The following is a 25,921-nucleotide window of genomic DNA, read 5'->3' on the forward strand; positions in this document are numbered from 1 at the left end:
GCGGGGCGGGGCCTGCGGCGTGCGCGTGCGCGGCCGGCGGGGCGGCATGGCGGTGTGCGCGCGGCTCTGCGGCGTGGGCCCGGCGCGGGGGTGCCGGCGGCGCCAGCAGCGCGGGGACCCGGCCGAGGCGGCGGCGGCCGACAGCGGGGCGGACACCGACCCCGAGGAGGAGCGCATCGAGGCGGCGCGCGCGGGGGCCGGGGCGGCCGCGGGCCCCGCGCCGCCCCCGCGCCGCTCGCTGCTGGAGCTGCCGCCCGAGCTGCTCGTGGAGATCTTCGCGGCGCTGCCCGGCACCGACCTGCCCAGCCTGGCGCGCGTGTGCTCGCGCTTCCGCCGCATCCTGCACACCGACACCATCTGGCGGCGGCGCTGCCGCGAGGGTGAGGCCGGGCGCGGGCCGGGCGCGGGCCGGGCGGGGCGCGGGCGGGCGCGGGCGGGGCCCCCGAGGGGCGCCCGAGCGAGCGGCGGGGGGCGCAGAGCCCCGGGCGGCGCGGGGTCCCCCGGAGAGCGGTTCCCAGACCAGCCCCGGGAAGCTGTGCCCGGCTGGCGCTCCGGGCTCTGCCGAGGCGGGCGGCTCCCCGGTGTCCGTCGCTGTGTACTGGGGAGCAGGGGGGACCCCAGGCAGCGTGGCGAGAACCAGGGGCGTCTCGCCGCAGCCCCCGGGACAGCGGGGCGGCTGCTCTGCGAGGCGCGGAGGCGGCCCACGGCTGCAGGGCCACGGGCACCCCGCGGCCGCGCCGTTCCTTGTCCGCATGGGGGGACCTCGGCCTGCCGCCCTGGGGGCCTTCCCGAGCTCGCGGGCCTTTGAGGGCAGCTGCGGCTGCGTTCCTAGGGTCTGCTTCCCGAAGCGGGGTGGTGGTGCTTTGGGGACACAGCAGCTACCCTCCCGGCTGCTGGGGTTTGCACCCCCTGGAAGGCCGCGTGAGATGGGCTTGATCCCCAAATCCTCTGGCGGGGAGCGGGGCGCGGTCATTCCCTTTCTTAGAGCCCAGGGGTCAAGACTCTGGATTTGCGGTCAGCAGGCCCAGGCCTGTTTATCTGCTGGGAGAGGCTGGACCTTGGCCGCCAGGTGTTCCGGGAAGCGCTGAGGCCGACGAGGTGGGAGATGGCCGAGCAGAGGCTTCTCCCCACCCGCCGGGCGGGCGCTGGGTTGTGAGGCTGCTCTGCCACTTTCCTTTCAGCTCCTGTGGAGAGCCGAGGGTCTCTTTCCTCCGGAGTCCACCTGGCATTCGTGTGCGACCTCTGAGCATCAGGGCCTTAGCGTGGCAGGTGCATTTCTTTCCACATCTTAAAGGGAGGCAGAAAAGCTGTTCCTCCTCCTCTGTGATCTGCGCCTTTTCCTGGACTTTGCGTTTTGTTTGCCTGTGAGGCCCCGCCCGGCACAGGCTGCCACAGTGCCCGAGGCCTGTCTTTGGGGAGCTGGAGGGTGTGTAGCAAGAGGCTGGCGGGGCTCCACTGTGTCGGTGAAAGGCTCTCAGACTCGGCGCAGAGGGAGCGGAAGGCCAGAGTTGCCTATAAAAAGTGCTGATGCAGGTGTGGGGAGAGGTTGGGCGCTCGGGGAGGTGTGTGCCCGGCGGTGGCCTGGGACAGCAGCGGCCCCACAGGAGGCCCTGGTCCTGCGCCAAGGCCCCCTGACCTGCAGTTTTCCTTCTGTGAATTAAAGACCTGGGAGGTGCAAGTGAGTAGCAGACAGAGCTCCGGTCACCCCGACAAGGACCTGCTAGCCTTTTCTCATGCCTGCTGGGCGCCTCTCTCCTTTTTTTCCTTTTTTAAAAGAAGATATCTCGGCTCCCCCTACACCCCCCAAGCGCCCCCAGGGGTCATTTACAAGAACAGATACTGTGAAGGAAGGTTTCCCATGTGGGGGTACAGCTCCGGGGACACCGAGCACTTTTCTGTGCGATCTGTCTCGGGCTCTGTCCTTGCCAGCCCACGTGGGCGCTGGGTAGGGGCTCTGCACGAGAGGGGCCAGCCTCGTCCTGTCACGCGTCAGTTTCTCATCCTGCCTGGAGGGGCGGTGAGAGCCTCATCCGTGTTTCCTTGGGCCTGCCGCTGTGTTTGGAGTTTAGGGAGTGTCTCCAGCCCACGGGGGCTGCGGGGTGTGCCGCCTGCAGTCAGTGCTGCCCAGCGGCCTGTGGCCTGCCCTGTTGACTGCGGCGGGAACGGGCCATGTCCACAGCCCCTGCTGCCCTGCTCCGCAGCTTCAGGCCTCATCGAACCCAGTAGCTGCTGAGTTATTTATTTGTAAGATTTATTTTATTTATTTATGCACACAAGAACTGGGATGTAGACCAGAGGTGTGGGAGGATGAGAGGGTTCCCCAGAGACAGAGTGGGGAGCAGAACAGGCAGATCTACTAAATCCACTGCTGAGGGGAGCAGCAGGCGAGGCAGGTGAGGTCTGCTGCACCTTGTGGGTCAGCTCCCTGGCCGGCTGGGGATCGAACTCCTGCGGCAGTGGCTGGCGATAGCTTGATCGAGCTGAGACTTACCCCCTGCGCCACCAGGGAGGCCCCTAGCCTCTGAATTCTGACTTCAGCAATCCAGCTTTCACAGTCTGTGCCAATCGGGGTGAGAAACAACCTCATTTACGTTTCTAGGTGCTTGGAGCCAGTGGGGATGAACATGTAACAGCTATTGGTGGTTTGGGTCTTTCTTACTCTCTGTTTCTTTCCCTCTCTTCTTTGGCGGGTTTTAGTTATTTAATCTGGGAGATTTCTGAGAATGCAAAACATTTCTCGTCGTCTACAGTTATTTGCTCTTTTGCTTCATTATAGCAAGTGAAGTTGCCGTGCTGATCTGCTGTGAGTCTTGAGGTTTGGGCCTAAGAAATGGTCTGTCACCCCGAGGTGCTGGGGACGTGGCCCTCTGGGCTCCGGGTGGCCTCTTTGGTCACTCGGCATTTGCACGCTTACCTGCTGCCGGGGCCCAGACTCCCCGGAACAGAAAGCAGTGGCAAAAGTGGGATTGGGATGAGGGCCCCTCACCCCTTTGTCCGACTGTTTTAAAGAATCGGGGGCGTGGCTGACGTGCAGGTGGGAACACGCGTGTGTTTTGAGTTCTTCCCAATGATAGGATCCGCTTGGGGGGGGGGGCGGTCTATGTGGAAACTTGCAATGAGGTGTCTTGCGGCGCCGCGTGGCTGCGGGATGAAAAGGATTCCTCAGTGTCCATGTGCAGGACACCGAGAAGCCGTGGCGACCCACCACGGAGGGGCGGCCAGTCTGTGCCCGCTCTCAGGGCCGGCGGTGCGGGTGAACGCCGGACGGTGCTTGTCCCCCTTCCAGGAAGCCGCCCAGCCCTGCCTCCCCGCTGCGGGGCCCGGCCCTCCTGGCCAACTCGATTTTGATGCTGGAGTCCTCTGGCTCCAGGCCTCCTGGGCTCCTGCGAGGGGCTATAAATAAGTCAGCACTCTGCGGCCCGAGGGTGGACGCCCGGCGCCGTCCTCTGCCTCTGACCCCGCCACGCTCTGCTCAGTCAACACCTCACCATTTGGTGGGTGGATTTGGAAACATCAGTCCCCCTGCACTGTTCATTCGGCCGTGTTCTGTGAAGGCGACCGAAGGCTCCTGAGTGTTAAAAATTCAGACCGTGGTTGTGGGTGAACTCACTGCGGTGACTCCAGGAAGAGCGCCGGGTGGATTTCTGCTGCCCACGCTGACCCCACAGCGCCAGGATCCGAGGCCTCCTGGGCTCCAGCCTGTGGCTGCAGATGTCAGGGCCAGAATTCGTGTGTGATTTGCCCATTTCTTCCCGCGATGGCAGTGGAGTCTGATGACAGGCGGCGTCGTGCTGGCGGCGTCTTGATCAGGTGTGGGACTCGGGGCTTATGTTCCGCCAGAACTAGAAACACCGTCTCCCGTGACGTCTCACTTTTATGACCGAAACGCAGTTAGACACCAGCGCTGCGTTTTGTCTCTGCAGCGGAGAACACGCTGCCGAGCGCCAGGCCTGCGAGGGGGCGCGAGAGACGGGCCTGGGGGCACGGGCAGGGGCGTCCTGGAGACAGGCAGGTGGCCGGTCGGAAGCGCCGCTCGCTCGAGGGTATTTGGAGACTCCTGAGCTGAGCCCACCGGAGAGCCCCAGCAGAGGAGACCGGTGCGCCCCGCCTGCCCACTGGCCTGGGCTCTGCAGGGGCCGTGGCTTCTCCCCTGCTGCTGTGCCAGCTCAGGGACTGCAGCCGTCTCTGGTTTTGGAAATTGACTCCACTGTGCTGCCTTCTGGAGCCAGCTCGGCCCCTTCGATGGGGGCGGAGGACAGCGCAGAGGGGAACAGTGCGTCTCCCGGGGATGTTTTCAAGGCTTTCCAGCCTTAACAAAGCCCGCCAGCCGGAGCCGGGCAGCGCCGAGGGCCGGTTCCGGCTTGGCTGCTTCAGCTGCACAGGTCCCGGGGCCAAAAAGAGTCGATTGGCGGTTTGAGGGCCAGGCCCCGCTGTTTTCCCGGCGCGCTGTGTCCAAAGTGATGACGTAAGGCGCTTGCGGACCTGGGCCTGTCATTCCTGCTGGAAAGGGCGTGCAGACTCAAGGGCGCCGGCCGGGAGGTGGCCTGGGAGCCCCCGAGCCCGCGTCCCGTGCCAGAGCAGCGTCCCTGTGCTGCCGCCGTGGCGAGCGGGCTCGGGGGGCAGCAGTCTGTCCTCGGCGAGGAGCGTCTGTGGGGTGGGAAGGGGCAGGTGGGCGCGTGCCCGTCAGACCCGGGGTCACAGGGGCTCTCGCACCCGGGACGGATGGGGGAGGGCTGACCCAGGTGCCTCGGGGAGGGGGTGGCCCTGGGCCAGGGTGCAGAGGGAGCCTGCCGGGTCAGGAGCCTCCAGCTGGAGGCAGGGCCGCCGCCCCCGCTGGCACCAGGCCGGCCAGCTTCGATCCCCGCAGAGACGAAAGACGGGCCTGTCAGGGACGAGTCGCACTGACGACGTGGGCGGTGCCAGCTCCAGGGACTGCTTGTTCAGCCCCGAGTGTTCTGGGTGTTTCGCGGGGACACCTATGGGCCGTGTCCAGGTTTTGGTCTCCACGTTCTTCCCGGCTGCACGGGGCTTTTCCAGATGATTCAGAACAAGTGTTTTGTGCAGCTACCGTGGCAGCTGAGAGCAGCAGCCGGTTCTGACATCAGCAGGCTGGTCTTCGGGGGCCATGGGGCTGCCGCCCACCCCTCCTGCCCTCCCCTCTCCCTCCAGCCCCCCATGCCCTGAAACGTCTTTCATTCAGCTGGAAGTTAAAGGTTTCCCCATATTCTATTAAGGGTTATAATTATCCCCTCATCGAGTGTAAACAAAAATGCCTTCTTTCTGATCAGCGTTGCCTTTGAGTTTTATTTAGAAACCATGAGTTGGGAGCATCTCGTGTCAAAAATGAAAGAAGTCAGAAAAGTTAAAAATCAGATTTATTTATTTATTGTGTGTATATATATATATATATATTTTTAAGGTTTACTTATTTACACAAGCACTGGGCACAGTCAGAAGCGCGGGAGGGTGAGAGAATTCACCAGAGCCAGAGCGGGGAGCAGAGCAGGCAGAAGGACCGAAGTACACTGCTGAGGGGAGCAGCGGGCGGCAGGAGAGGTCTGTGCACCATGTGGGACCCTCCTCCGGTGGCCGGGGAGCAGCCGGGGATCGAACCGGTGCTGCGGAGGCTGCGGGCAGCTTCGCAACCCAGCGCTCAACCACTGCGCCACCAGGGAGGCCCAAAAATCAGATTTAAAAAGAAGAAAAGACACCTGTGAGTTGAAGTTCACGGGAAGCCAGCCCTTCCCCCTCCCTCCTCTCCGATACCCCGTCTCAGTGGTGCCCCCTGCCCCGCGCCTGTGCCCAGTGCCTGCCCTGCCCGCTCCAGGCTCCTGGCTCTGTCTTCCCAGGAACACGGCCCCTGCAGGTGGCCTTGGCCAGGAGGGGCCGCAGACCCTCCCCCGCTCCCAGCGGGGCCTCGTGAGGGTCAAGACTGGACATTCTTTTCTTTATTTTTATTTTTAAAGGTTTATTTATGCATAGAGGAGCTGGGGTGCAGGCCAGAGGTGTGGGGGCTGAGAGGACTCACCAGAGACAGAGTGGGGAGCAGAACAGGCAGCTCTGCTGAAACACACCGCTAAGGGGAGCAGCGGGGAGACAGGCGAGGTCTGCTGCGCCCTGTGGGTAGCTCCGTGGCCGGGCTCGAACTCAGGCCACAGTGGCTGGTGATAGCTTGATTGTGCTGAGACTTAACCCCTGCGCCACCAGGGAGGCCCAAGACTGGACATTCTTGGTCTGCCCCGAGGCTGCGCAGCTGGGGTGCGCCGGCCTGCCCCAGGCGGGCCTGCCCCAGGCGGAGTGGCGGTGGGGGTGGTCAGGCCCAGCGCCTGCAGGTGGGGGCTGCCGGCTGCTTCGAGCTGCCCCCGCCTGGCCTTGTGGGAAGCGCCTCGGCGGCGACTGCGCTGGCCTGACCAGGCCACTCTCCTGGCTGTTTCCCGCGTCCCCGACAAGATGGCCCTGGGGGGGTTTAAGCGCAGGACTCCAAGGGCAGGTTGAGTTTTGTGGCGTGGCTGCCTGCCGTGAAGTGGCCTTCCCCGCCGAGTTCCCAGCACCGCCCTTTGGCACTCAGCGTGTTTACACTGTTCCCTCGCCCCAGACAGACTGTTCCCGCGGCCCCAACCTCGCTGCCCCTCGCCCCCCCTCACCTTGGGGCCGCCGGTCTGGCCCGGCCGCCTGCGGGGCTCCCGGCCGGCCTGCGCCCCCGGAGCCCCTTGCTTTTGAAAGCTGAGCAGCCCGCACGAGGCAGCCCTGCCTCCCCCGAGGCTGAGGCTGCGGGGCAGCCTCTGGCCCATCCCTGCTCCCAGCAATGTGGTGTCACCCCAGGTGGCCTGGTTGCTGGGTCACGTGGGAGCCCCGCTTAGGGTTTTTGAGGAGCCACCGTGCTCCCCACAGCACGACTGTTTACTTTTACGCATTTTCTCAAGTCCAGCTCCCCCGTCCCCTCCCCCGCTTTCCCTTTTGCCCGTTGCCATCTTTGGGGTAGACGCGCTGAAAGAAGAATTCCGCCAGCTTCCTCGGTGCCCGCCTCAGCAAGGAGCCCCCGAGCGGGCGCAGCCAGGCCCGGACTTTGTTCCCCCTGGAGGGACGGAGCTGGGTGCTGGCAAGCGCTCAGCCTTCGGGCTATTTTAAGGGCAGTTGCCCTTTGATGACTTCTGGAAGGTTTAGGGCAATAAGAGGAGGTGGGATTGTTCTCAGCCGCTATTTAGGACAAAGATTTTCCATCGTGTGGAAAACACCAAGCCTTTCGCGCGGGAACGGCCCGCGTCGTTCGTTGTTCCGCTTTGGTGTTTATTACGGCCTGCGGGCGCGGGCCCCCCTCGCCGCCGAGATCTTCCTGTTAATGGGGCTTTGTGGGGGCTCGGCTGGCCGTCCCAGCTCACCTGTGAGGTGCCAGCGCTGCCCGGAGCCGCTGTGCGCACGGGCCTGGGAGCGTGCGGGTTCTCTGCAGCACGCGTCTGTGCCCGCGGAGGGGCTGGCATGCGCGTCAGAAGACAGCAGGCGCCGTGGTGAAGGCCGTGTGGCCCGTGGCTCTGTGTGGCGTCTTCCTGCCAGCCACGTCGGGGCCCTGGTGGGCTGCAGGTAACCGGTGCCACGGGAAGCGAGAGCGTGGACGTGGGCACGCCTATCCCAGTGTGCAGGGCCTGAGGGTGCCACCTCCAGCCCCCCGGGGGGGAAGGAAGATCTGGGCCCAGGGCCCCATGGGCCCGGTGTCAGCGTGTGGCCGTGGCTGCTGCGCCCGTGGCCCATGCTGGTGGAAGCCGCCTCGCGTCTGTCGCAGGTGCTGTCTGGCCGGGGCCCCACACGGCAGCTGGGGCCCTCGCGGGGTGTGCTGGCCAGGGCACGCGGGAAGCACCGGCAGCACAGCCGGCCCCTGGGGCTGGGGCCCTTGGGAGCCCGAGGGGCTGTCAGATTCAGGATTCGTGTTCTGAGGCTTCTAGCGCTTCCGCGGGAACAGTGCTGAGGAGCGTTTCCTGAGAGTGACGTTCTCTGGAGTAGAAAAACGGCCCCACCGGGGTTGGGCGTGGCCTGACCCAGCGGCTGTGATGGGGAGCCCCTGCCCGCGCTGCCCCGCCCTTCTCTGTGGCTCCCCGACCCTCCAGCCTCCTTCCCGTTGCAGAGTATGGCGTCTGCGAGAACCTGCGGAAGCTGGAGATTGCCGGCGTGTCCTGCCGAGACGTCTATGCCAAGCGTGAGTCCTCCTGCCTTTCCCCGCCCTGGGCTCCACAACGGGCCCTCTTCCTGGCCCGCCCGGCCTGGAGGCTGCGTGGCCCCGAGCAGCCAGGCTCCCACCGCCCAGCTCCCCCCTTCCCGGGGGGTGTGCCGCCCCAGCCCCTCTGCTCCCCCGCTGGCTGGCTAGGGCGGCGTCCCCCTGGGCTCAGTGTCCCCAGCCCCAAACATCCCCTGGCCCTGGCCTCGACGGCTGCGGGCGGCTATGAAAGGCTCCGGTCCACTGCCGGCCAGGAGCAGGGCCCGGGTGGCCCAGGGGCCCAGTTCTCTCTGGCTGGAGTGGACCTTCTCACCTCTCAGAAAACCCCCGGATCCTGCTTCTCACCATCTTTCATCTCTCTGCCCGGTTCCCAGTGAACTCCTGAGTCAGGTGCTCCCTCTTCCCTGCCTTACCCAGCAGTGGGCGCCTCGCCTGGTAGTCCCTGTGCTCCAGCGCCTGGTTGGCCTGCTCAGGGTGAGCTCGAGTGCTGGAAGCTTCCTTCCCGGACGGGGGGCTCACGGAGCGGTGCCCTCCCATGTCCGCCTCCACGAGCCTGGGGTAGGAGGCTGGCTCTGTCCTGTCTGCCCTCCGGTCAGTGGGCGCCTGGCCCAGCCCCACAGCACTGGCCCTGGTGTCCAAGCCCTGAGAGTGTGGAGTCGGGGAAACTGCCTGCCGGTGGCGCGGGGGCTCGGGTCGGGACCTCAGCAGGCTCCGCAAATGCCTGCAGGCTCCTGGGAGCGCCTGCTCCGGGCGCTGTCTTTGCGTTGCCTCTTGAGCTTGTCGGCCTCCTGATGATGGCTTCTCGGAGTCGTGGCTGCTCAGAAGAGAGGCAGCTGCTCCCGCTGCAGGTGCTGGGCCGGCCCAGCGCCCCAAGGTTCACTCGTGGGAACAGGCCCCCGAGCGCGGCTCAGCTGGGGTGCAGGCTTGCCTGGGCCCGGCCCCGCTGTCCTGTGGGACCGGGGGAGGCGGGCTGTGGGGCCGGGCCGGGTGGACTCAGCACCCACCGGAGCCAGCACTGGCCCAGGAGGATGCGTGGAGACGGACTGGGTCCCGGCCCCGGGAAGTGACGGCAGAATCCGGAGGACGCCGCTGCCTGTTGCTCTGCCCCAGCACAACGGAAGCGCCTGCCTCGTTCTGCTCAGGACCCCGGGACTCTGCGCAGACTCCCACCCAGGAGACAGACGCGCTTGCTTCTGGAGTGGGTGGGGCGCCATCGGCCTCGGCCCTGGGGCCAGGTCCAGCAGCCTGGGCGCGGGCAGGTCTGCGTTCGGAGGTGACGGATATAACGAAAGACTCAGAGCGACTCAGAGCCGAGGTGGAGGAAGAGTGGGCGTTGCCGTGTCCTGTGTGGCCAGAAGGAAACAAGTCCCTTCCCCTTGGAGGGCCGGCCCGGGCGCGGGCGGGTGGTCGTGAGGCCCGCGCGGCTGTGGGAGCCCCTCCAGTCCTCCCCCCGCTGTGTCTGTTCAGGTAAACCCGCTCGTGAAGTCGGGACGTGTCATGAAAATCCTCCCCGATCACGAGCACATGGAGTACAGACGTTTACACCTGCCGTCCGGACCTCTGCGGGCGGGGCTTGGCGCTCGCCGGGCTGCATGGAGAGGCCCCAGCTCCCCGCTCAGGCCTGTTGCCCCGCCCGTTGCCCTCTGGCCCTGGGCTGTGTCTGGCCAGGGCGGCTTGCCTGGGGCCGGGCTGTTTCCGCAGCGGTGCGGGGCTTGGGGTGTTCCGTCAGGGCCTCTGTTGACGGTGCGAGTTAGCGCCCGTCGTTCACCGAGGTAGAGGGACGCGCCGGCAGCATGAGCCCTGTAGGCTTTGCCCGGCGGTGACATTTTAATGGTAAATGTGAATTTAGAAAGCGGCGTCCCCCCGGCCCACGCTGGCCAAGGACGCAGAGGCTCAAGCGTTTCAGGATCTAAGCCTCGGTCGATGGTGTCCCGTGCGCCCTGGAGATTGCCCCGAGCTGCGTGCCAGGCTGAAGAGGACCAGCTCCATGCACGGTGTCAGGGTGATGCCAGGGAGAGCGCCCTTTGGTCGCGGGGCGAAGGCTTGGGTCCTCGCTGGGCTTCTGGAGAACGGGCCGCCCGCCCGCCTGGGGACCGCGCTGCCCACCTCCCTGCTCCTAGCAGAGCCGCCAGCAGGGGAGGCAGCGCTGTCCGTGGACTGACCCCAGCCCGCACACCCGGGCATGGTGAGGCTGTGCCAATCCTGCCTCAAACCCCTGAGGTGGAACTGCCCCTCCGCCCGGCAGCCCACCCTGGTGCCTGCCCCAGCCCCAGGACCCAGCACCACGCACCTGCCCACTTGGTGCCGGCGTGCGGTGATGCCACAGCATTGCGCTGGAGGGTGGCTGGACACGTGCTGGGCCGCAGAGCAGGGTTGCACGCCAGGGCTGGCACGGAGGTGCAGCGAGGCTGCCGGGAGGACAGCAGGGCCTGGCATGCCCCATGCCTGAGGAGGCCGCGAGTCGGCTGGCGCAGGAGCCAGAACCCACGGACGCCGTCACTGGGCAGGGTCTGCAGCCTAGGGCGACGCGGGAGGCAGCCGGCTGCACGCTGCAGGGAGGCCGTGGAGGGCTGTGGGCTGGGCTCTGGCTGGCACCTGAGTGGGTCGTCTCCTTCCATGGCGCGAGCACAGCCCCCTCTGCGCTGCACGGGCCAGTGAGCCCTGTGGGCGAGCACTGTGGGGAGCCGGGGGCCGCGGGGAGAGCCGCGTGCTGTGCTCTCTGTGAGCCCTGGGGCAGCTCCTGGGCAGGGCGAGCACTGACCAGAGGGAAGGGTCAAGGACCCTCGATGGATCCCGGGGCCCTGCAGATGAGGACCCACCTGGTCGGCTTTTAAACACGGATGGACATGTTGGGGCCACTGTGCTCCTTGGGACCTCAGCCGGCGGGCACTGGTGGAGTCCAGCCTCCTGCAGGAGGGGTGCTGCGCTCCCCAAGGACTGGTTGGGGCTTCCTGGAGCCACTTCCAGAGCATCCAGACTCGGGCCACATTTGTGACATCTGCCCAACCGCCAGGGGCTGGCGTCTGTCTCGCTGAGATACGGGCCTGGCTCTAGAACAGCTGTCCCATGTCCGGTGAATGTGGCCAGATGGACGCCTCGGTGGGACCGCAAGGGTCTGTCCCTCCACGGCCCCCAGGACCCCAGGGAGAAAAGCTCACTTGCATGAGAAGAGAAAACTGCAGTGACCAGTCAGATGGGCCTGGCCCGCACCCGCCAGCTCCTCTGACCTGGGCCGCGCCTCCCAGGGACGCCCGGCGGCCGGGCCGAGGCTGGTACCCGGCGCTGCCCCGTCTGCCAGCCACGCGCCACTTCCTGGGCCCTGGTCCCTGCTGTCCTCGGTGTGCTCCTGCCGGGGAGCTGTCCAGCGAGCGCAGCAGCATCCTGAGGCCGAGCGCCCGGCACATGGACCTCCGCGGCCCGGTGGCCAAGCTGCTGGGGGTCCCGCCTCTGGCGCCCTGCAGTTGCTTGTGGCAGGGAGGCGCTGGCCTTGATGCCTCGGACGTGCTGTGCCCACTGGAGGCTGCGAAGCACTCAGTGACTCCTCCGGGCCTCGGGTGTTGGGTGCCGACCCGAGGGTGCTGGCGGTGCGGGCGGCCGGGCCGTGGGCTGAGGACGCAGTGACGGGCGAGTTGAGCGGGGAGCCCTGCAAACCTCGTGTGCCTCGTGGGGCAGGGGCGCGGGCGACGAGCTGGGAGGGGAGACTGCCAGGCCCCTCGGCCTGCCGGCTGGTCACCCCTGCAGTCTGGCGCACTCGGCAGCCACGGGGCTCAGAGGTGTCCATGGCCCCCACTGTGCTGCCCGGGCCCTCCGGACCAGCGGGGCAGCTTCCTCACACAAAGAAGTCGCTGCCAGGGATCGGGCCCCCACCGTGGAGGCTGCACGCCCCAGTCTGTGGCCGGAGGCCCCGGGGAGCGATGGTGCCATTTCAGACTGAGCAGGCAGGACCCAGCCCGGGAGGAGCCTGTCCCAGCCCCGCAGAGCGAGGCGGGAGGAGGCTTCTTGCTGGCCCGAGGGCGGCCTCCTGCTCCTGCTCAGGCCTCGGCCGTTGCACGGCCTGCCCCACACAGCACGCCGTCCGGGGTCCGTCTCAGCCAGAAACCTGGGGCTGCAGTGCCACGTGGGACCGAGTGTCTGGGTGCTGCCTGCCCCCGTCTCCCCGGGCACCTGCAGCCGGGCCCACACCCACCTCCTTGGAAGCTGGCCCATCTGTGGGCTTGGCGTCGAGGCTCAGCAGCGCGCAGAGGAGGTGCACATGAGGGCGTTTTCCCGGCGTGTGTCAGGAGCCTCGCTTGTGAGGGCGTTTCGGGGCCTCTGGGGTTCTTGTTCTCCGGCCGCATAAGCGAATATGGGGTGCTGCTGTTGAAATGGGGGACGGCGTAGATCTTACTGGACGGTCCCGCGGCGCGTTGGGCCTGCCGCACCTGGGCTGTGCGGACCAACCGCAGGCTCACCCCGGGTGTCACGTGGGCGGCAGGCCCCTACCGTGGAGCTGACCACGTCCCTCAGATGCAGGAGGGTCCTGGTCTCTTCACGGCTTTTCATGACACCCCGTGCTTAGGAGTCCTCAGGAGCCAGGAGGGCGGCCTCCCCCAGCATGGCTGCTCAGGCGTCACCGCCCCCACGCTGGGCCTGCCCTGCCCCCCACACTGTGTCCGCCCTGTCCCCACGCTGTCTGCCCTGCCCCCCATGCTGTGTCCGCCCTGCCCCCCATGCTGCGCCTGTGCTGAGGCTGCTCTCTCCTGCAGTGCTGCACCGCTACAGACACATCCTGGGGCTGTGGCAGCCGGACATCGGGCCGTATGGAGGGCTGCTGAACGTGGTGGTGAGTCTGCGGGGGCTGCGCGGTGGGAGGCCCGCGTCCGTCCTGCCAGAGACAGGCTGCCGCCGAGTCTGTCGGCACTGTGCCCGGCGGCACTCGGGGAGTCAGGCCCTTCACCCCGACAACTTGGTGATGCGCCCATGAAGAATTGCTTCGCTCCAGTCGCCCCGTGGGGTCGAGCCCCCAGCACAGTCAGGGAGGGGGGCTGGCCGCTGAGGCAGGTGGCCAGGGGGAGGAGGCCCGAGGGCAGTGCTGACACGCTCTCAGCTCAGGCCTGCCAGCCGCACTCAGGCCTCCCCTGCTGCCAAGCCCCGGACCCAGGCCCTGCCGGGCAGACCGGCTGGCTACTACGTGGGCCTGCAGGCCGCCCCCGCTCACGGGTGCCACCCTCGGAGAGCCTGAGACAGGGACACAGTTCCTCCCACTACCGTGTCCGTGTCACCCACGGTCCCGCAGCCTGGGGCATGCGGTGCGGCAGGTCTCCCACGAGGCCTCGCAGGTCCTGCAGCGTCCCCGGCCCGGCCTGCGTCGAGCCCTGTCTCCCTGCGATGTGGGTCTTTTCCTGCCGTGTCCTCGCCCGGTCACCCGGGCATGTGGCCGCGCCCAGCTGTGTCTTGGGCCGGGCTGGCCCCACCAGCGGCTCTTGTCCTGCCTCCCAGGTCTCTCCCCAGTTCTCTGGTCAGCTGCCCCCCGGGCGTTTCACTTGCCAGATCATTCTGCTGTTTCTCTCTGACCCCAACCCTCAGTTTTCCCCCATGGAAAAGAAGGTGGTTCAGTCTCACTGAGGTGCCGCTGACAACGCCGTGAGACCACGAGGTGTAGTGCAGGGCTCATGTACGCCACGGCGAGCTGCCCCGTCTTTTTAACTCCCACACCCCTCACCTCGTTTTACAGCCTTTTTGAGTGAGGAGACTTAAGTTCCACTCTCAGTGGATTTCAGTGCTACACAGCGTCGCCAGCCAGGGCGTGTGGGGGGCGAGGCGCCCCAATGTGGCGCCCCACATGGCGGGGAGAGGCAGTGGGCAGAGGCGCCTCCGTCAGCTCGGCCCCCGGCCCCTTCCCATGCAGGTGGATGGCTTGTTCATTATCGGCTGGATGTACCTGCCGCCCCACGACCCTCACGTGGACGACCCCATGCGCTTCAAGCCTCTGTTTAGGATCCACCTGATGGAGAGGAAGTCCGCCACGGTGGAGTGCATGTACGGCCACCGCGGGCCGCACAACGGCCACATCCAGGTGAGGGGCGGGCCACGGTGGGGTGGGCCAGGCCCGGAGGTGGTTCGCTGTGGTTTTCCTGGCAACAGACCTGTCCCCCCGCAGGTCACTGGGGATGGAGACTGGCCCCCGCCCCTTCCCTGCTCCTCCTGCCTCCATGCTGGGATGTGACTCCTTGGAGTCCCCACTGCAGCCCAGCGCAGTCTCCTCGCGGGTGGAGCGTTTGTACTTGGCAGCCAGCTTGCATTCAGAGGCCCTGCTGACCAATACTGGTCTGGAATGCCACCCCGATAAGCAAGTGTGTGTTCAGTTGTACCCCAGAGGTGCCAGCCCCTTTGCGCTGCTCTCACATACCCCCCGGTTAGCACACAGGACTCTTAGATGCACCTTCTGAGAAGGAAGCCACGGTTTGGCAGCGTCTTAGGCTTCTGTGATGAGTATGGTGTGGGGAGCAGGGAGGGATGGGGGTGCAGCCTGCTGGGGGTGCTGCAGCTGATTCTTCCCCTTTTCCTTTGTCATCGATGCTCAAGATCGTGAAGAAGGACGAGTTCTCCACCAAGTGCAACCAGACGGACCACCACAGGATGCCTGGCGGGAGGCAGGAGGTGTGCTGGAGTGCTCGGGGCCGCCCAGCCTGGAGGTGCTGGGTGGAAGGGTCGGGAGATGCTCCAGGTTGAAGCAGGACTAACCTCGGGGACCCATTTGACACTGTTGGTGGGTTCTCACCTCCGTGTTTAGGGATACGGGAACCCCAAATCAGACACATGGTGAGAAACAGCAACTAGAGGGTTTATTTACACAGGGAGTGAGAAAAGGGAGAACACTTGAGAGACATAGTTCACAGGCTGGCATGGCCCGGAGGCCGTCTGTCCTGCCCCAGACAGCTTCCGCTGAGCAGAGACCCAGGTCCAAGCTGAAGCCACACGCAGCAGGTTCGCGGCTTCTCCACAGACCCTCTCCGCTGCCTGCACCGCAGCAGCTCAGCTGCTATCCCAGCAGCACCTGCGCAGGGGTGGCATCTGGGAAGCTCCACCTTTCACCATCGAGTTGCTGTGCATGCCACCCCCCTGGCTTGGGGGTTGCTCCTCGCTGTTCTTCGATATAGTCACTTTGTTAATGATTTATTTATTTATACAAGAACCAGGGTACAGGCCAGATGCGCAGGATGGTGAGAGGATTCACCAGAGACAGAGCGGGAAACACAACAGGCAGACTGACGAAATACACTGCTGAGGGGAGCAGCAGGCGAGGCAAGAGAGGTCTGCCGCGCCATGTGGGATTCTCGCTGGCTGGCTGGGATCGAACCCGCGCTGCAGAGTCTGCAGACAGCTTCACAGTGTGGCGCTCAACCGCCTGCACCACCAGGGGAGGCCCTCAATATAGTCACTATGCTGGCACTCCTTCGTAGCCCTGCGGTGGGGAGCCATGGCCAAGCCCTAGCCCTGACCTTGGCCTCAGGGGCAGGGGTACAAGACTGATCAGCATGTGGACATTGGATTAGCTCTGGTTCTGCTGCCCACTAGCTGCGTGACTTTGGAAAGGTTTCCCAATGCCAAGCCCCAAACCTCTAGAAAGGGCAGGTGCCAGCGCCCATCTCCCGGCAGCTGCGCAGGTGAAAGTGGATGAGGGGTGTGCTGAGCCCAGCCCGGGAGTGGTCAGTCAGCCCAACTTCTGTGCGGAGCACTGGGGTTTCTCCTGCCTGTGTCTGTGCGGTAGCGTCACAGCAGATTTATGTCCAAGGTCTGTCTTCTGAGTGATCGGGTCTGGCTGGCATTGCTGATGGCGCTGACCTTTCCACTCGGGAAGACCATGACCGTTCCCAGGCCCACTTCATGCCCTGTGTCTCGCTCGCTGCTCGCCGTGGCAGCGTGACAGCCCTGCGCTAACCTCTGTTGCGCCCTCTTACTTGTGTGAAGTTTCTGGGGCTTCTCCTTCATGAGTTCACCTCATGGCAAATAGTTCTCAAGTTTTTCTTTCACGCTTACAGCTTTGCGTGTCCTCCGGCGCTTTGCCGCTCCCACGGCGCGCAGGTGTTTGGTGTGTTCATGCGCTGTTTGGCTCTGTGACCCGTTGTGGATTATTTCGTGTGTGGCTGAGGTAGGGACTGGGCCTGTGTCTCTGTGTGGGTGTCCAGTTGTTCATACGCCTTTCATGAAGGTGTCCCTCCCCGCCGGGAGGCCTGGATGCCTGGCTGACGGTCAGGGGACCTGACAAGCCAAGCCTGTGTCTCTCCCTGCTCCAGGCTGCGCTTGCCAGCCGGCCGGCCACCCCTCCTTGACCGGGCGAGTTTATCGTAGTCTTCACGTGAGCTAGTGGGCCCTCCGGCCCGGCTCTGCTTTTTGCGAGGTTAATTTCGATCTTCTGGGTTCTGTTAATTACCACGGGAATTTTGGAACCATCTTGACGGTTCCTGCAGAAAGCCTGGTGGGGGTGTGCTGGGCACGGCGCAGGCCCTGGGGGTCAGTTTGGAGAGAGCTGCCGATGAGCACCCACCCTCCTGGTCCGTACACAGCCCAGACCGCGGTGCAGACGTCTTCCTTCCTTCCCGCTGTGTCTTGTGGTTTGCCCTTGTGGTGCAGTGTTTATTTCGAAACTCTGTGGTTTTGGAGTCTGCTGTAAGTCAGATATAAAAACTTTCATTTCCCAGTTTTGCGTGTGGGAGGTGCTGCTCGTGTGCAAGTTCAGCTGGTTTGTGTCGGTGGCGGTCATGTGTGAGTTGCACCCTGACCTGTTAGCTCTGAGAGTTGTGTAGTCGGTCACGGTACTAGTTTGGGCAGCGACGATCAAAACAATTGGTGGATGCGGCTCTTGGTTTTTTGGCAAATTGCTTTTGCCTCTGCTCGTGGAACTAATTCTGCATAATCATTAGAAACACTGTACTGAGTGAGGAGTTCGGGGCTCTGGATGAATTACGTTAAATGTGCAGAATGGAACTATTGAGCACCGAATGTCCTTCCTCTGTTTGATCCCATAATGGGCTTTTGGGCTTCAGGGACACGTTGTCCATAAAAGCTCCCTTTGTGCGAAGATGCTTGCTCAGCACTCGCCATGGCCGCGAAGATGCGTTTGAACAGGAAAATGAAACCCCGTCTCCGCGCCGGTGCAGACTGTTCCTGGCGGCAGCTGCACAGGACAACTGGGGCCACCGACCTGCTGTGTGTCCACTCCTGGACGCCCCGGAGCCGCTCTGAGGCTGTGTGGTGTCCTGCCACGCGGGCCCAGTGCGAGGCCCCACAGCTGCCGTCCTGGCTCCAGGCAGCTCGCATCCCCGCCGCCTCTGCGGGGCCTGGGCCTGTGCTGTGGGAGGCAGCCCAGAGCTGCGGCCTCGGTGGGGGAAGGCAGGACACGGGCCTGGAGTCTTCTCCCGCCGCCGCCCCGTGAGGGCCGCGCTGCTGGTCTGCCCCCCGCAGCCACGGCCCTGCCTTCTCTTGAAGGAGTTCCGGACATGGCTGCGGGAAGAGTGGGGGCGCACGCTGGAGGACATCTTCCACGAGCACATGCAGGAGCTGATCCTGATGAAGTTCATCTACACCAGTCAGTACGAGTAGGTGCCCAGCGCGGCCCTGAGGGCCTGTCCCCGCCCGCCCTGGCACCTGTTCTCTGTCTCGCGCCACTCTCGCCAGCGGCACGCTCGGGGCCGGGGTTGTGTCCCAGCGGGGGCTGCTGCTCCCCTGCCTGGGGACCTTGGCCTCTGTCCCTGAGCCCTATCTCCCCAGGGACCCCCGAGCACCCTATGGGGCACCCCCTCGCAGGGGCCCTGTCTGGGGTCACGGCAGGGCTGGCTTCCCTGCCCCACACTGAGCAAGGCACCTGCCGTGGCCCTGTGTGCGTGCCCCGGTACAGCTCTCTGGACTCTGACGCCACCCGTTGCCCTGCAGCAACTGCCTGACCTACCGCCGCATCTACCTTCCGCCCAGCCACCCTGACGACCTCATCAGGCCCGGCCTCTTCAAAGGCACCTACGGCAGCCACGGCCTGGAGATCGTCATGCTCAGCTTCCACGGGCGGCGGGCCCGGGGCACCAAGATCACGGTGAATCCGGGCTGCCCCCAGGGCTTTTATTCATTTTAGTCCTTCAGTGTGCCCAGGCCGCGCTGTGCCCAGGCCCTTGCTGCCAGTGCAGAACCAGCTGCCGGCCCCCCTACCACCACCCTGGCCTCTGTGCGCCTCTGTCCCAGGCCCATGGATGCGGCACGGCCTTGTGGGCTGACCAGAGAGCCTGGGGGCCAGGGGCACTGGTGGATGCTGCCCTGTCAAAGAGCCCTCCCTGATGGGCTCCCTGGGCCCTGGGCTCTGCGCGAGGGGCTGGGAGCCGTGGCAGCGTGGGCCGAGCATGTATGGCGAGAGGCGGCTGCTGGCCGCGCTCCGCACTGACTGCCAGCCCTCACTCCTCAGGGTGACCCCAACATCCCCGCCGGGCAGCAGACCGTGGAGATCGACCTGGCCCGCCGCATCCAGCTGCCGGACGTGGAGAACCTGCGCAGCTTCAACGAGCTGTCCCGCATCGTGCTGGAGGCGCGGGAGCAGGCGCGGCAGGAGCAGCAGCAGGAGGAGGCCGGGCCCCAGGACGGCGAGGGCCGGGGCACTGCCCAGCCCGGCGCGGAGCTGCTCGCCAAGAAGGACGAAGCGGCTGCGGCCGAACAGCCGGCCCAGTCTGGGCAGGGGCTGCCTTTCGTGCTGCCTGGGGGCGTGAGCTCGAGGAATGAGGACTACCCCCGCACCTACAGGGCCTGGTAAGGGCGGGGCGCCGGGGAGCCTGCGCCGGGGAGCCTGCGGGGACGTGGCTGTGTCCTGACGGCTGCTCTGCCCAGGCTCAGGCTCACGGGGCCCCGTGTTCACCCCGGGGAGCCTCAGATCCTGGTGATCAGGAACGCCAGGTGCAGGGGGTCCTGGCATCGCAGCCAGGATGGTAGAAGGTGGCGAGGTCAGGCCCTGGCTCCCTCGGACACGGCGGTGGCCAGGAAGGACCCCCGAGAAAGCTTTCCCCCTGCTCCTGCTGCTGCCGGAGCTGGGGCCCACCCACCTGTGGAGCCCACACTGCCTTCCCGAAGTCTCTGCCGCCCAGATAGGGTGTGGGAAGGGCCGGTGTCGCCACTCCCCGTCCAGCAGGGTCCCTGAGCCGCGACGCGGCCGCCCTCCCCTCCCTGGCTCTGTCCTGCCAGTTTGGTCTCTGCCGCTCCCTGCGGGCTGCTGTCTGGGCCGTGAGCAAGACCTTGGCCCAGCTCCCAACCTTGGGGCTGTGTTAGCTGAGAAGGACTGAAACGAAAAAAAGTAGAAACTGAGGTCCTCAGGCTTGGGACTGATTTCAGGCGCTCCATGGCTACTGTGTTGGACAGCACAGGTCTGGAACATTCCATCAGTGCAGTCACCCTGGGGGCAGCAAAGGGAGCTGTGTCAGGCTCCTGGCATCCTGGCCTGCAGGGCCTCTGGGCATCCAGGTGCGCCGTGGAAGGGGGTGGCATGCCCAACCCCCTTAGGTGCCCACACAGCTCAGCGGCTGGGCCTCACCCCTTCACCTCACGCTGCACAGCTGCAGTGGAGCAGCTCTGGCTTTCAGGAGAGGCTGTGCAAAGGGGTCCTCACATGGCCCAGCTGTCCTCACATCCCTCTCAGCAGCTGTTGGCCCACAGATGGCGCCTCTGGGCCTCCCCAGCAGCTGAGAGCTGGTAGCGCCTTGCCCTGGCCTCTGGCCTGCGTCCTGGCCTCGCGCCACCTGCTGAGCAGGGCCCAGAAGCCCTCCATGTGGGGTGCTGGTCTCTACTCAGCAGGGCCGCGGTGCTGGGCCTGAGCGCCCTCCTGGGGTTGTGAGACTCAGGCCGGCCCCTGACCCGGAAGTGCCATCTCTGGGAGGGGTAGGCGGGGCCTTGGCCACGGTGGCATGGCTGTGCCCTGCGGGTCCCTCTCCCAGCCTTTGGGACCTGCCACCTGGGCCTCTTGATGGGGACGGAGCCCCGCCCCTTAGCTGGGTGAGCTGGGTGCTGCGGCCAGCTCTAGGTGACCCCTGCCCACGCAGGCGATCAGTGTGGGACATTGGCGGAGCAGGCAGGTCTCGGGGCATCCTTGTCTGCCGAGCCGGCATGAGGTGGGGTGTGGGGAGCCCCGCAGATGACATGGGCTGGATGGGGCACCGCAGCCCCAGGCCTCGCTCACCCCCACCCCCCATGCCCTCCTTCCTGTCTGCCCAGTTTCTATGGCACAGGCCTCATCGCCGGGCACGGCTTCACCAGCCCTGAGCGCACGCCCGGGGTCTTCATCCTGTTCGACGAGGACCGCTTTGGCTTCATCTGGCTGGAGCTCAAGTCCTTCAGCCTGTACAGCAGGGTCCAGGCCAGCTTCCGGAACGCGGCCGCGCCGTCCCCGCAGGCCTTCGAGGAGATGCTCAAGAACATTCAGTCCCTCACCTCCTGATGGCCCGGGCCTGCGGGCCAGAGCAGCATGCACTTTGGAGACTGACCAGACCCCCCTGTGGGCAGCTGCGGCCCCGCCGCGGCGCGGTGGAGACGGACAGCGTTTCTCTCACACGGGACCAGGCCAGGCCCGTCGGGACCGGCCGTGGCTGTGTCCGTGATCGAGTAGCAGATGCTGGGTCTGTCCTTGGCTGGTGGCGTTTGTCCGGCAAACAAAACCCTCTTTTAGGGAAGTTCATGTTGTGCTAGAGTCTTGCTGTGGCCTGAGGAGAAAGGGGTGTGCGCGGTGTGCGTGTGGCTGTGTGCCTGTGTGTGTGGCTGTGTGCTCATGTGCGCGCGTGTGTCCGCATGTGCCGGCTGCACGGTCCACTTTCCGGGGTCCAGGGTCAGTGACCGGCGGGTGGAGAGGGAGCTCCCAGGAGCCGGGGGTGCTGGACTTGGGTCCCCGCGTGAACCCTGCTCCCTACCCGCCCACTTGGAATCTGGAGCAAGCGCTGCACCCGGCCTGAGATCGCCGCCGAGGCGGGGGACACAGGTCGGTGCAGGCCTGGAGCGGGGACGCCGCAGCATTAGAGCCAGACCTTGCACGGCCGTCCCGCCCCTACCCTGCCCTCGGCCGGCCAGAGCCGCATGGTCCGTCCACACGCCGGCGCCGCGAGTGTCATGTGCCCGCGTGGCCGTGTGGGGGCCGCGGAGGCTCGTCTGCTGGCGAGAGCGCAGCTCTCCAGAAAGGTGGCCCACTGGGGATGCCCGTGGGGCCCGGCTCTAGCCTGGCGCGGGTTGTCCTGCGCAGCCCCCACGTGTAGAGCCGCCTTGTGGCCCCGCCTGCTGCAGCTTCACTGTGCCCGGGAGGCTGCGCCCCCGCTGGTGCTTGTCCTGCGGGGCAGGGGCCCTTCCTGGAGGCCAGCCTGGGGCCCTGACGGGTGCCCGGTGTGCCGACCCTTTCTCCCCGACTGGCCTTTCAAAACGGAACATCCCCGGGCCTGGGCTGCGTGGTGGCCGGCGGAGGGGGGCAGGGGCTCCTCCAGCAGGCCCCCTGCAGACCAGCCTGAGTGCTTGGTCGTGCCCAGCGGCCTGGCCCCGCAAGCAGCGTCGTGGAAGGAGGGGGCGGAGGCAGGTGTGTCTACCCAGGACGTCCGGGGTGCCAGGCTGCCTTCAGCGCCCTGGAAGGTGAGCCGCTGACGAAAGCTCCATGTACGAGCAGGCCAGTCTCGTGGGCTGGCCGGGGCTGTGGGTGGTGTCCACGTCGGTGCGGGGCTGGGGCTGCAGGCTGGCCAGCAGCGGTGAGGGCTGAGGCTCGTCCACTCCTGAATGTGCCTTTGGCCGCTGGCTTCCTGGTGGGCAGGGGCGCGGAGGGCCTGCTCTTCCCTGGCACAGCCCAGCGGCCTCTGGTGTCCACCGTGGACACTGCAGGCGGGGCTTCCAGAGCCGCTGCTTGTGTGGAGCATGAGGCGACCGGGAGCTGGGTAAGTGAGGGCGGATGACCTGATTTAGGGACCGGCTGCCCTGTGGTGCTTGCGCGGGGCACTGGCAGGTGGAAACATGAGTGGGGAGGGGTCTTGGGACCTTTCCCTGCTCTTGGCACAGCCCTTCCCGGCCCCTGCCTGCGACAGCCAGTCCCCTTGGCTTTGGTGGGAGGTGCTGCAGCGCGGCATGTCCACCCTGGGCCACCCAGGGGGCAGCGGGTCAATGAGTGAGCTGTGAGGGCTGGGGTGGCCCTTCTGCGAGGCTGAGGCCAGTGGCCTCGTTTTCCTCAGCCCTGTGATGGGCTGGCGGTGCCCGCGGGCGTCCGCCTCCAGGCAGGAGCACCCCATCCCGCCTCCGCCCGTCTCCCTGTGCAGGTGGCTGCACGCGCTCTGCAGCTGCCCACCCGCTGCTGTCCCAGGAAGGCCTCCGGGCAGACCGTTGTCCAGGTGCAGGCCAGCAGAGGGCTCGGAGGCTGGCTTCTCAGGACAGGCAGTCCCCGCCGCCGGCACCGGGCAGAGACCCCTTGAGCCACCCGGCCGTTGCTGACGGTCTCCTGCAGGGAGGCGGGAGCAGAGCCGCCCCGTCCTGGCGCCTGTGCCCCGGCCCGCATGGGCTCTCTAGGGCTCCGTCCTGCCGCCTGCCCTCCTGGCCTGACTCCAGGGCACGTGTGGGTGGGCGCTGGTGTGGCCAGAGAGAGGCCCCCAGGCCACGTCAGCCAGACTTCCCCCTCGGGGCGTGAGCTTGAGGAGCCGCGCTCAGCGGGCCTCCACCACAACCCCATTGGCATGAATGGGGATCCAGTGACAGCGTTGCCAGCCTGTGGCGGGGGCCTGCAGGGCTGGGGACTCGGCAGGGAGCCAGGGGTTGTGGGCCCAGGAGTGCGCTCTGGGGGTGGGCGGGTGCTGGGCCCCACGCCCAGGAGAGCTGTCCTGGCTCGCTGTCAGGCAGGTGCAGGGAAGGATGGGCCTCCGGGAGCTGCTGCGTGACCGGGCGGCGTCTGTTCTCCATAGATCAGCTTCTGAAACCTCTTGTGCTGGTGCTCTGTCTCCTGGGACGGGACCCAGGTGGGGCGGGTCCTATGCCGCAGGCTGTGGATGTGGGAGGGAGGGTCACTGGGGGATCTGGGCGGGGGCACGTCTCACACCGCCAGTGACACTCAGCCTTCTGTTGGCCCAGCTAGGGAGCAGGGTGTTGGGTGGCCCCTGGGGACCCCAATATCGACTCCCTGACTGCCCCCTTTGAGCTCCAGGTAAGTGTCCCTGTCCCCAGCGCAGCTGAGTGGGGTCGCAGGGACGCCATGTCCCCCAGGTGGGCCCTTCCTGTCTGGGACCGCGGCGCCCGGGAGCCTGGTCCAGCGCACCGACCCATCCCGAGCTGTCTTTGCAGCCTGCCCTCTAGTGGACATGCCGGGTTACTGCCCACGTGACCCGCCGGGCGCCCAGCCGCAAGGGAGCTGCCACCGGAGGGTACCCGGGCAGGTGATTTTGAGCAACTGCCGGGGGGCCCCTGGGTGAGAAAGGCCGACCTGAAAACTGGGCGGGTACCGCCTCCTGTGCGCGCGGTCACCTTGTAGCAAGCGTGCCTCTTGGGCTGAGCATCCGCGGAGGATGTCACCCAGGCGCGCCGGCAGCCACAGGCCCTTCCAGCCCCCACGGCTGCCTCCTTTCCAGAGCGAGTCAGCCTTTCCTCCCAGGAGACCCGGACGCTTTCCAGGAAGCCCCCGTGAAACGCCACATCCCAGCAGGTGGCTTACGAGCCGGTGCACATAGGTACTTGAGCCTGCTTCGCTCCCAGAGCCACGCCTGCCACGCCAAGTGTGCAGAGGCCCGCCCGCAGCCTCCCTGGGGTGGGCACACTGCCTGCACTCCTGCTGTGGAGATTGGGGCTGTTCCCAGTGGAGATTTTAAACTGCTCTGCTAGGCCTCCTTAGTGGCTTAAGGGGTTAAGACGCAGCCTGTGAAGCTGTCTGCAGCCACTGCAGCACGAGTTCGATCCCAAGCTGGCCAGGGCGCAACCCGCAGGGTGCAGCAGACCTCTCCTGTCTCCCCGCTGCTCCCCTCAGCAGTGGATTTCAGTGGATCCGCCTGCTCTGCTCCCCACTGTCTCTGGTGAATCCTCTCACCCCCCCCCCACACCTCTGGCCTGTACCCCAGCTCTTGTATGCATAAATAAATCTTTAAAAAAAAAAACTGCTCTGCAGGTCTTGTGTGTGGACAAGATCTTCATTGCTTTGAGGCCAAGAGGGGCTGTGGCTGCCGGTTAAGGGGCTGCAGCATGAGGCGGCTGGGGAGCTGTGGCACTGGGAGGGGCTTGGGTGAGAGCTGGCAGGGCCTTGGACATGCTCTGGACTGACATTGGTGGGGAGTCCTGGGCGGGGGTGAGAGGACAGGAGAAGGGGGGGGTGCTTAGGTCTGACTCTGCTCTTGTCTCTGGGTGCCCCAGGCGGTTGGCTCTGGGGGTCCTGGCTGCTAGGTGCTCCGCCCTGGAGTCCACGTCACAGCAGCCGTGATCACCGTGGACAGCAGGCAAGGGTGTGCAGGGCCACAGTTGTGCCCCCCGGGGAGCCCAGGAAGCAGAGGAGAGGTGCACCCTGAGGCCTCCTGACCAGGCCCAGGACACCCTCACCAGACCCCGCCACCCTCAAGGCTCTGGACCTACAGGAACCAGGATGGGGGCAGAGGCTGCCTGAGCCAGGGGGGTGGGGTGGGAGTGGGGGGCTCATCACCACGGAGCTTCTCCCCTCTGTCCCAACATTCCACGGTTCCATTGGAGGCAGCTCCCAGATACGAGAGCCCGTGTCTTCTCTGGCTTGCTCTGGTGCTGGCAGGGGAAGCCGTGGGACAGGGGCGCGGGAGGGCAGTGACCCGCTGCGGTGACAGGCTGGTTGCCTGGCGCTGATGACAAGGAGGGTGATGGTGACATCGTGTCTCCCACAGATTGTGGAAGGACGCAGAGCAGAGGGGAAGGGAGGCCAGGGCGCTCAGCAGAGAGCTCGGGAATGTCGCGGCCCGAGAGGCAGGTAGAGTGAGGGATGGCGAGGAGGTCCCTGGCCCCGCGGGGAGGGGATGGGCTGCAGAGTGGCGCCCCCCAGTGGGGACCCATCACGGGACACTCCACGGGCGTTCACCAGGAACACGGTGTGGGAGTGCCTGGCCCAGAGTGTGGGGCCCCCGGCTGGGAAGGGACCGCACCCCTCAGAGACCCAGGAAGCCCCTCGGGACGTGAGATCCCAAAGCGAGTGTGTCAGGTCCCCGTGCGACACTCACTCCCACGGCGCGCGGGCGCGTTTGCTCCCTCCCCGGCTCGGCACGGGGCTGGGCTGGCCGCCGTGCTTTCGGGCCAGCTCTGGAAGGCCAGGGGAGGCATGTCGGGGAGCGGGAGGCGGCGGCGCCCAGCGCGGTCCCGGGGTGTCGCTGAGGCCGCGCCCCCCCAGGATGGCCTCTCCGTGCCTTGTCCACCCCAGCGCTCTGGGTGGGGGGTCGCCCGCGGCCCGGCCGGGTCACGACGGGCCCCGGGATCTCTGTCCCGCGCCACGAGGCGCTTCCCACCCGCGCGGGGGTCCGGCACGTCCGCGGCCCCCACGGCAGGGCCCAGCGGGCGCGGCGCTGCTGCCCACGGTCCTGACGGCCGGGCCCTGTGCTCCTCGGAGGCGGGCCGCCCCCCGGGGCCCCGCTGCCGGCCGTGGCGCGGGCCGAGCTCCGCCTCACGGGCGTGCGGCGCGAGCGCGAAGACACGGGCAAGCGGGGGGCGCGTCTGCGGTAGCCCCGCGGCCCCGGGCGGCCGCACGTCCCGTCTGCGTTCGGCCTC

At 66.2% G+C, this 25,921-nt stretch overlaps 1 protein-coding gene across 1 annotated transcript; it reads left to right on the forward strand.

The window, feature by feature from the left end:
• Positions 1-46: 46 nt before the first annotated feature.
• FBXO31 (F-box protein 31) lies at positions 47-20,837 on the forward strand (the record flags this gene model as incomplete). Its single annotated transcript, XM_084257312.1, is given in 12 exon segments — positions 47-380; positions 8,117-8,186; position 8,188; positions 9,674-9,736; positions 9,741-9,756; positions 12,952-13,028; positions 14,094-14,261; positions 14,771-14,845; positions 17,675-17,784; positions 18,119-18,272; positions 18,636-18,973; positions 20,426-20,837. Coding segments are annotated over 12 exon segments (1,629 nt in total). The 3' UTR covers positions 20,649-20,837.
• Positions 20,838-25,921: the final 5,084 nt, after the last annotated feature.

Source organism: Talpa europaea, assembly GCF_964194135.1.
Source record: "Talpa europaea genome assembly, chromosome: 16".
Taxonomy (NCBI): domain Eukaryota; kingdom Metazoa; phylum Chordata; class Mammalia; order Eulipotyphla; family Talpidae; genus Talpa; species Talpa europaea.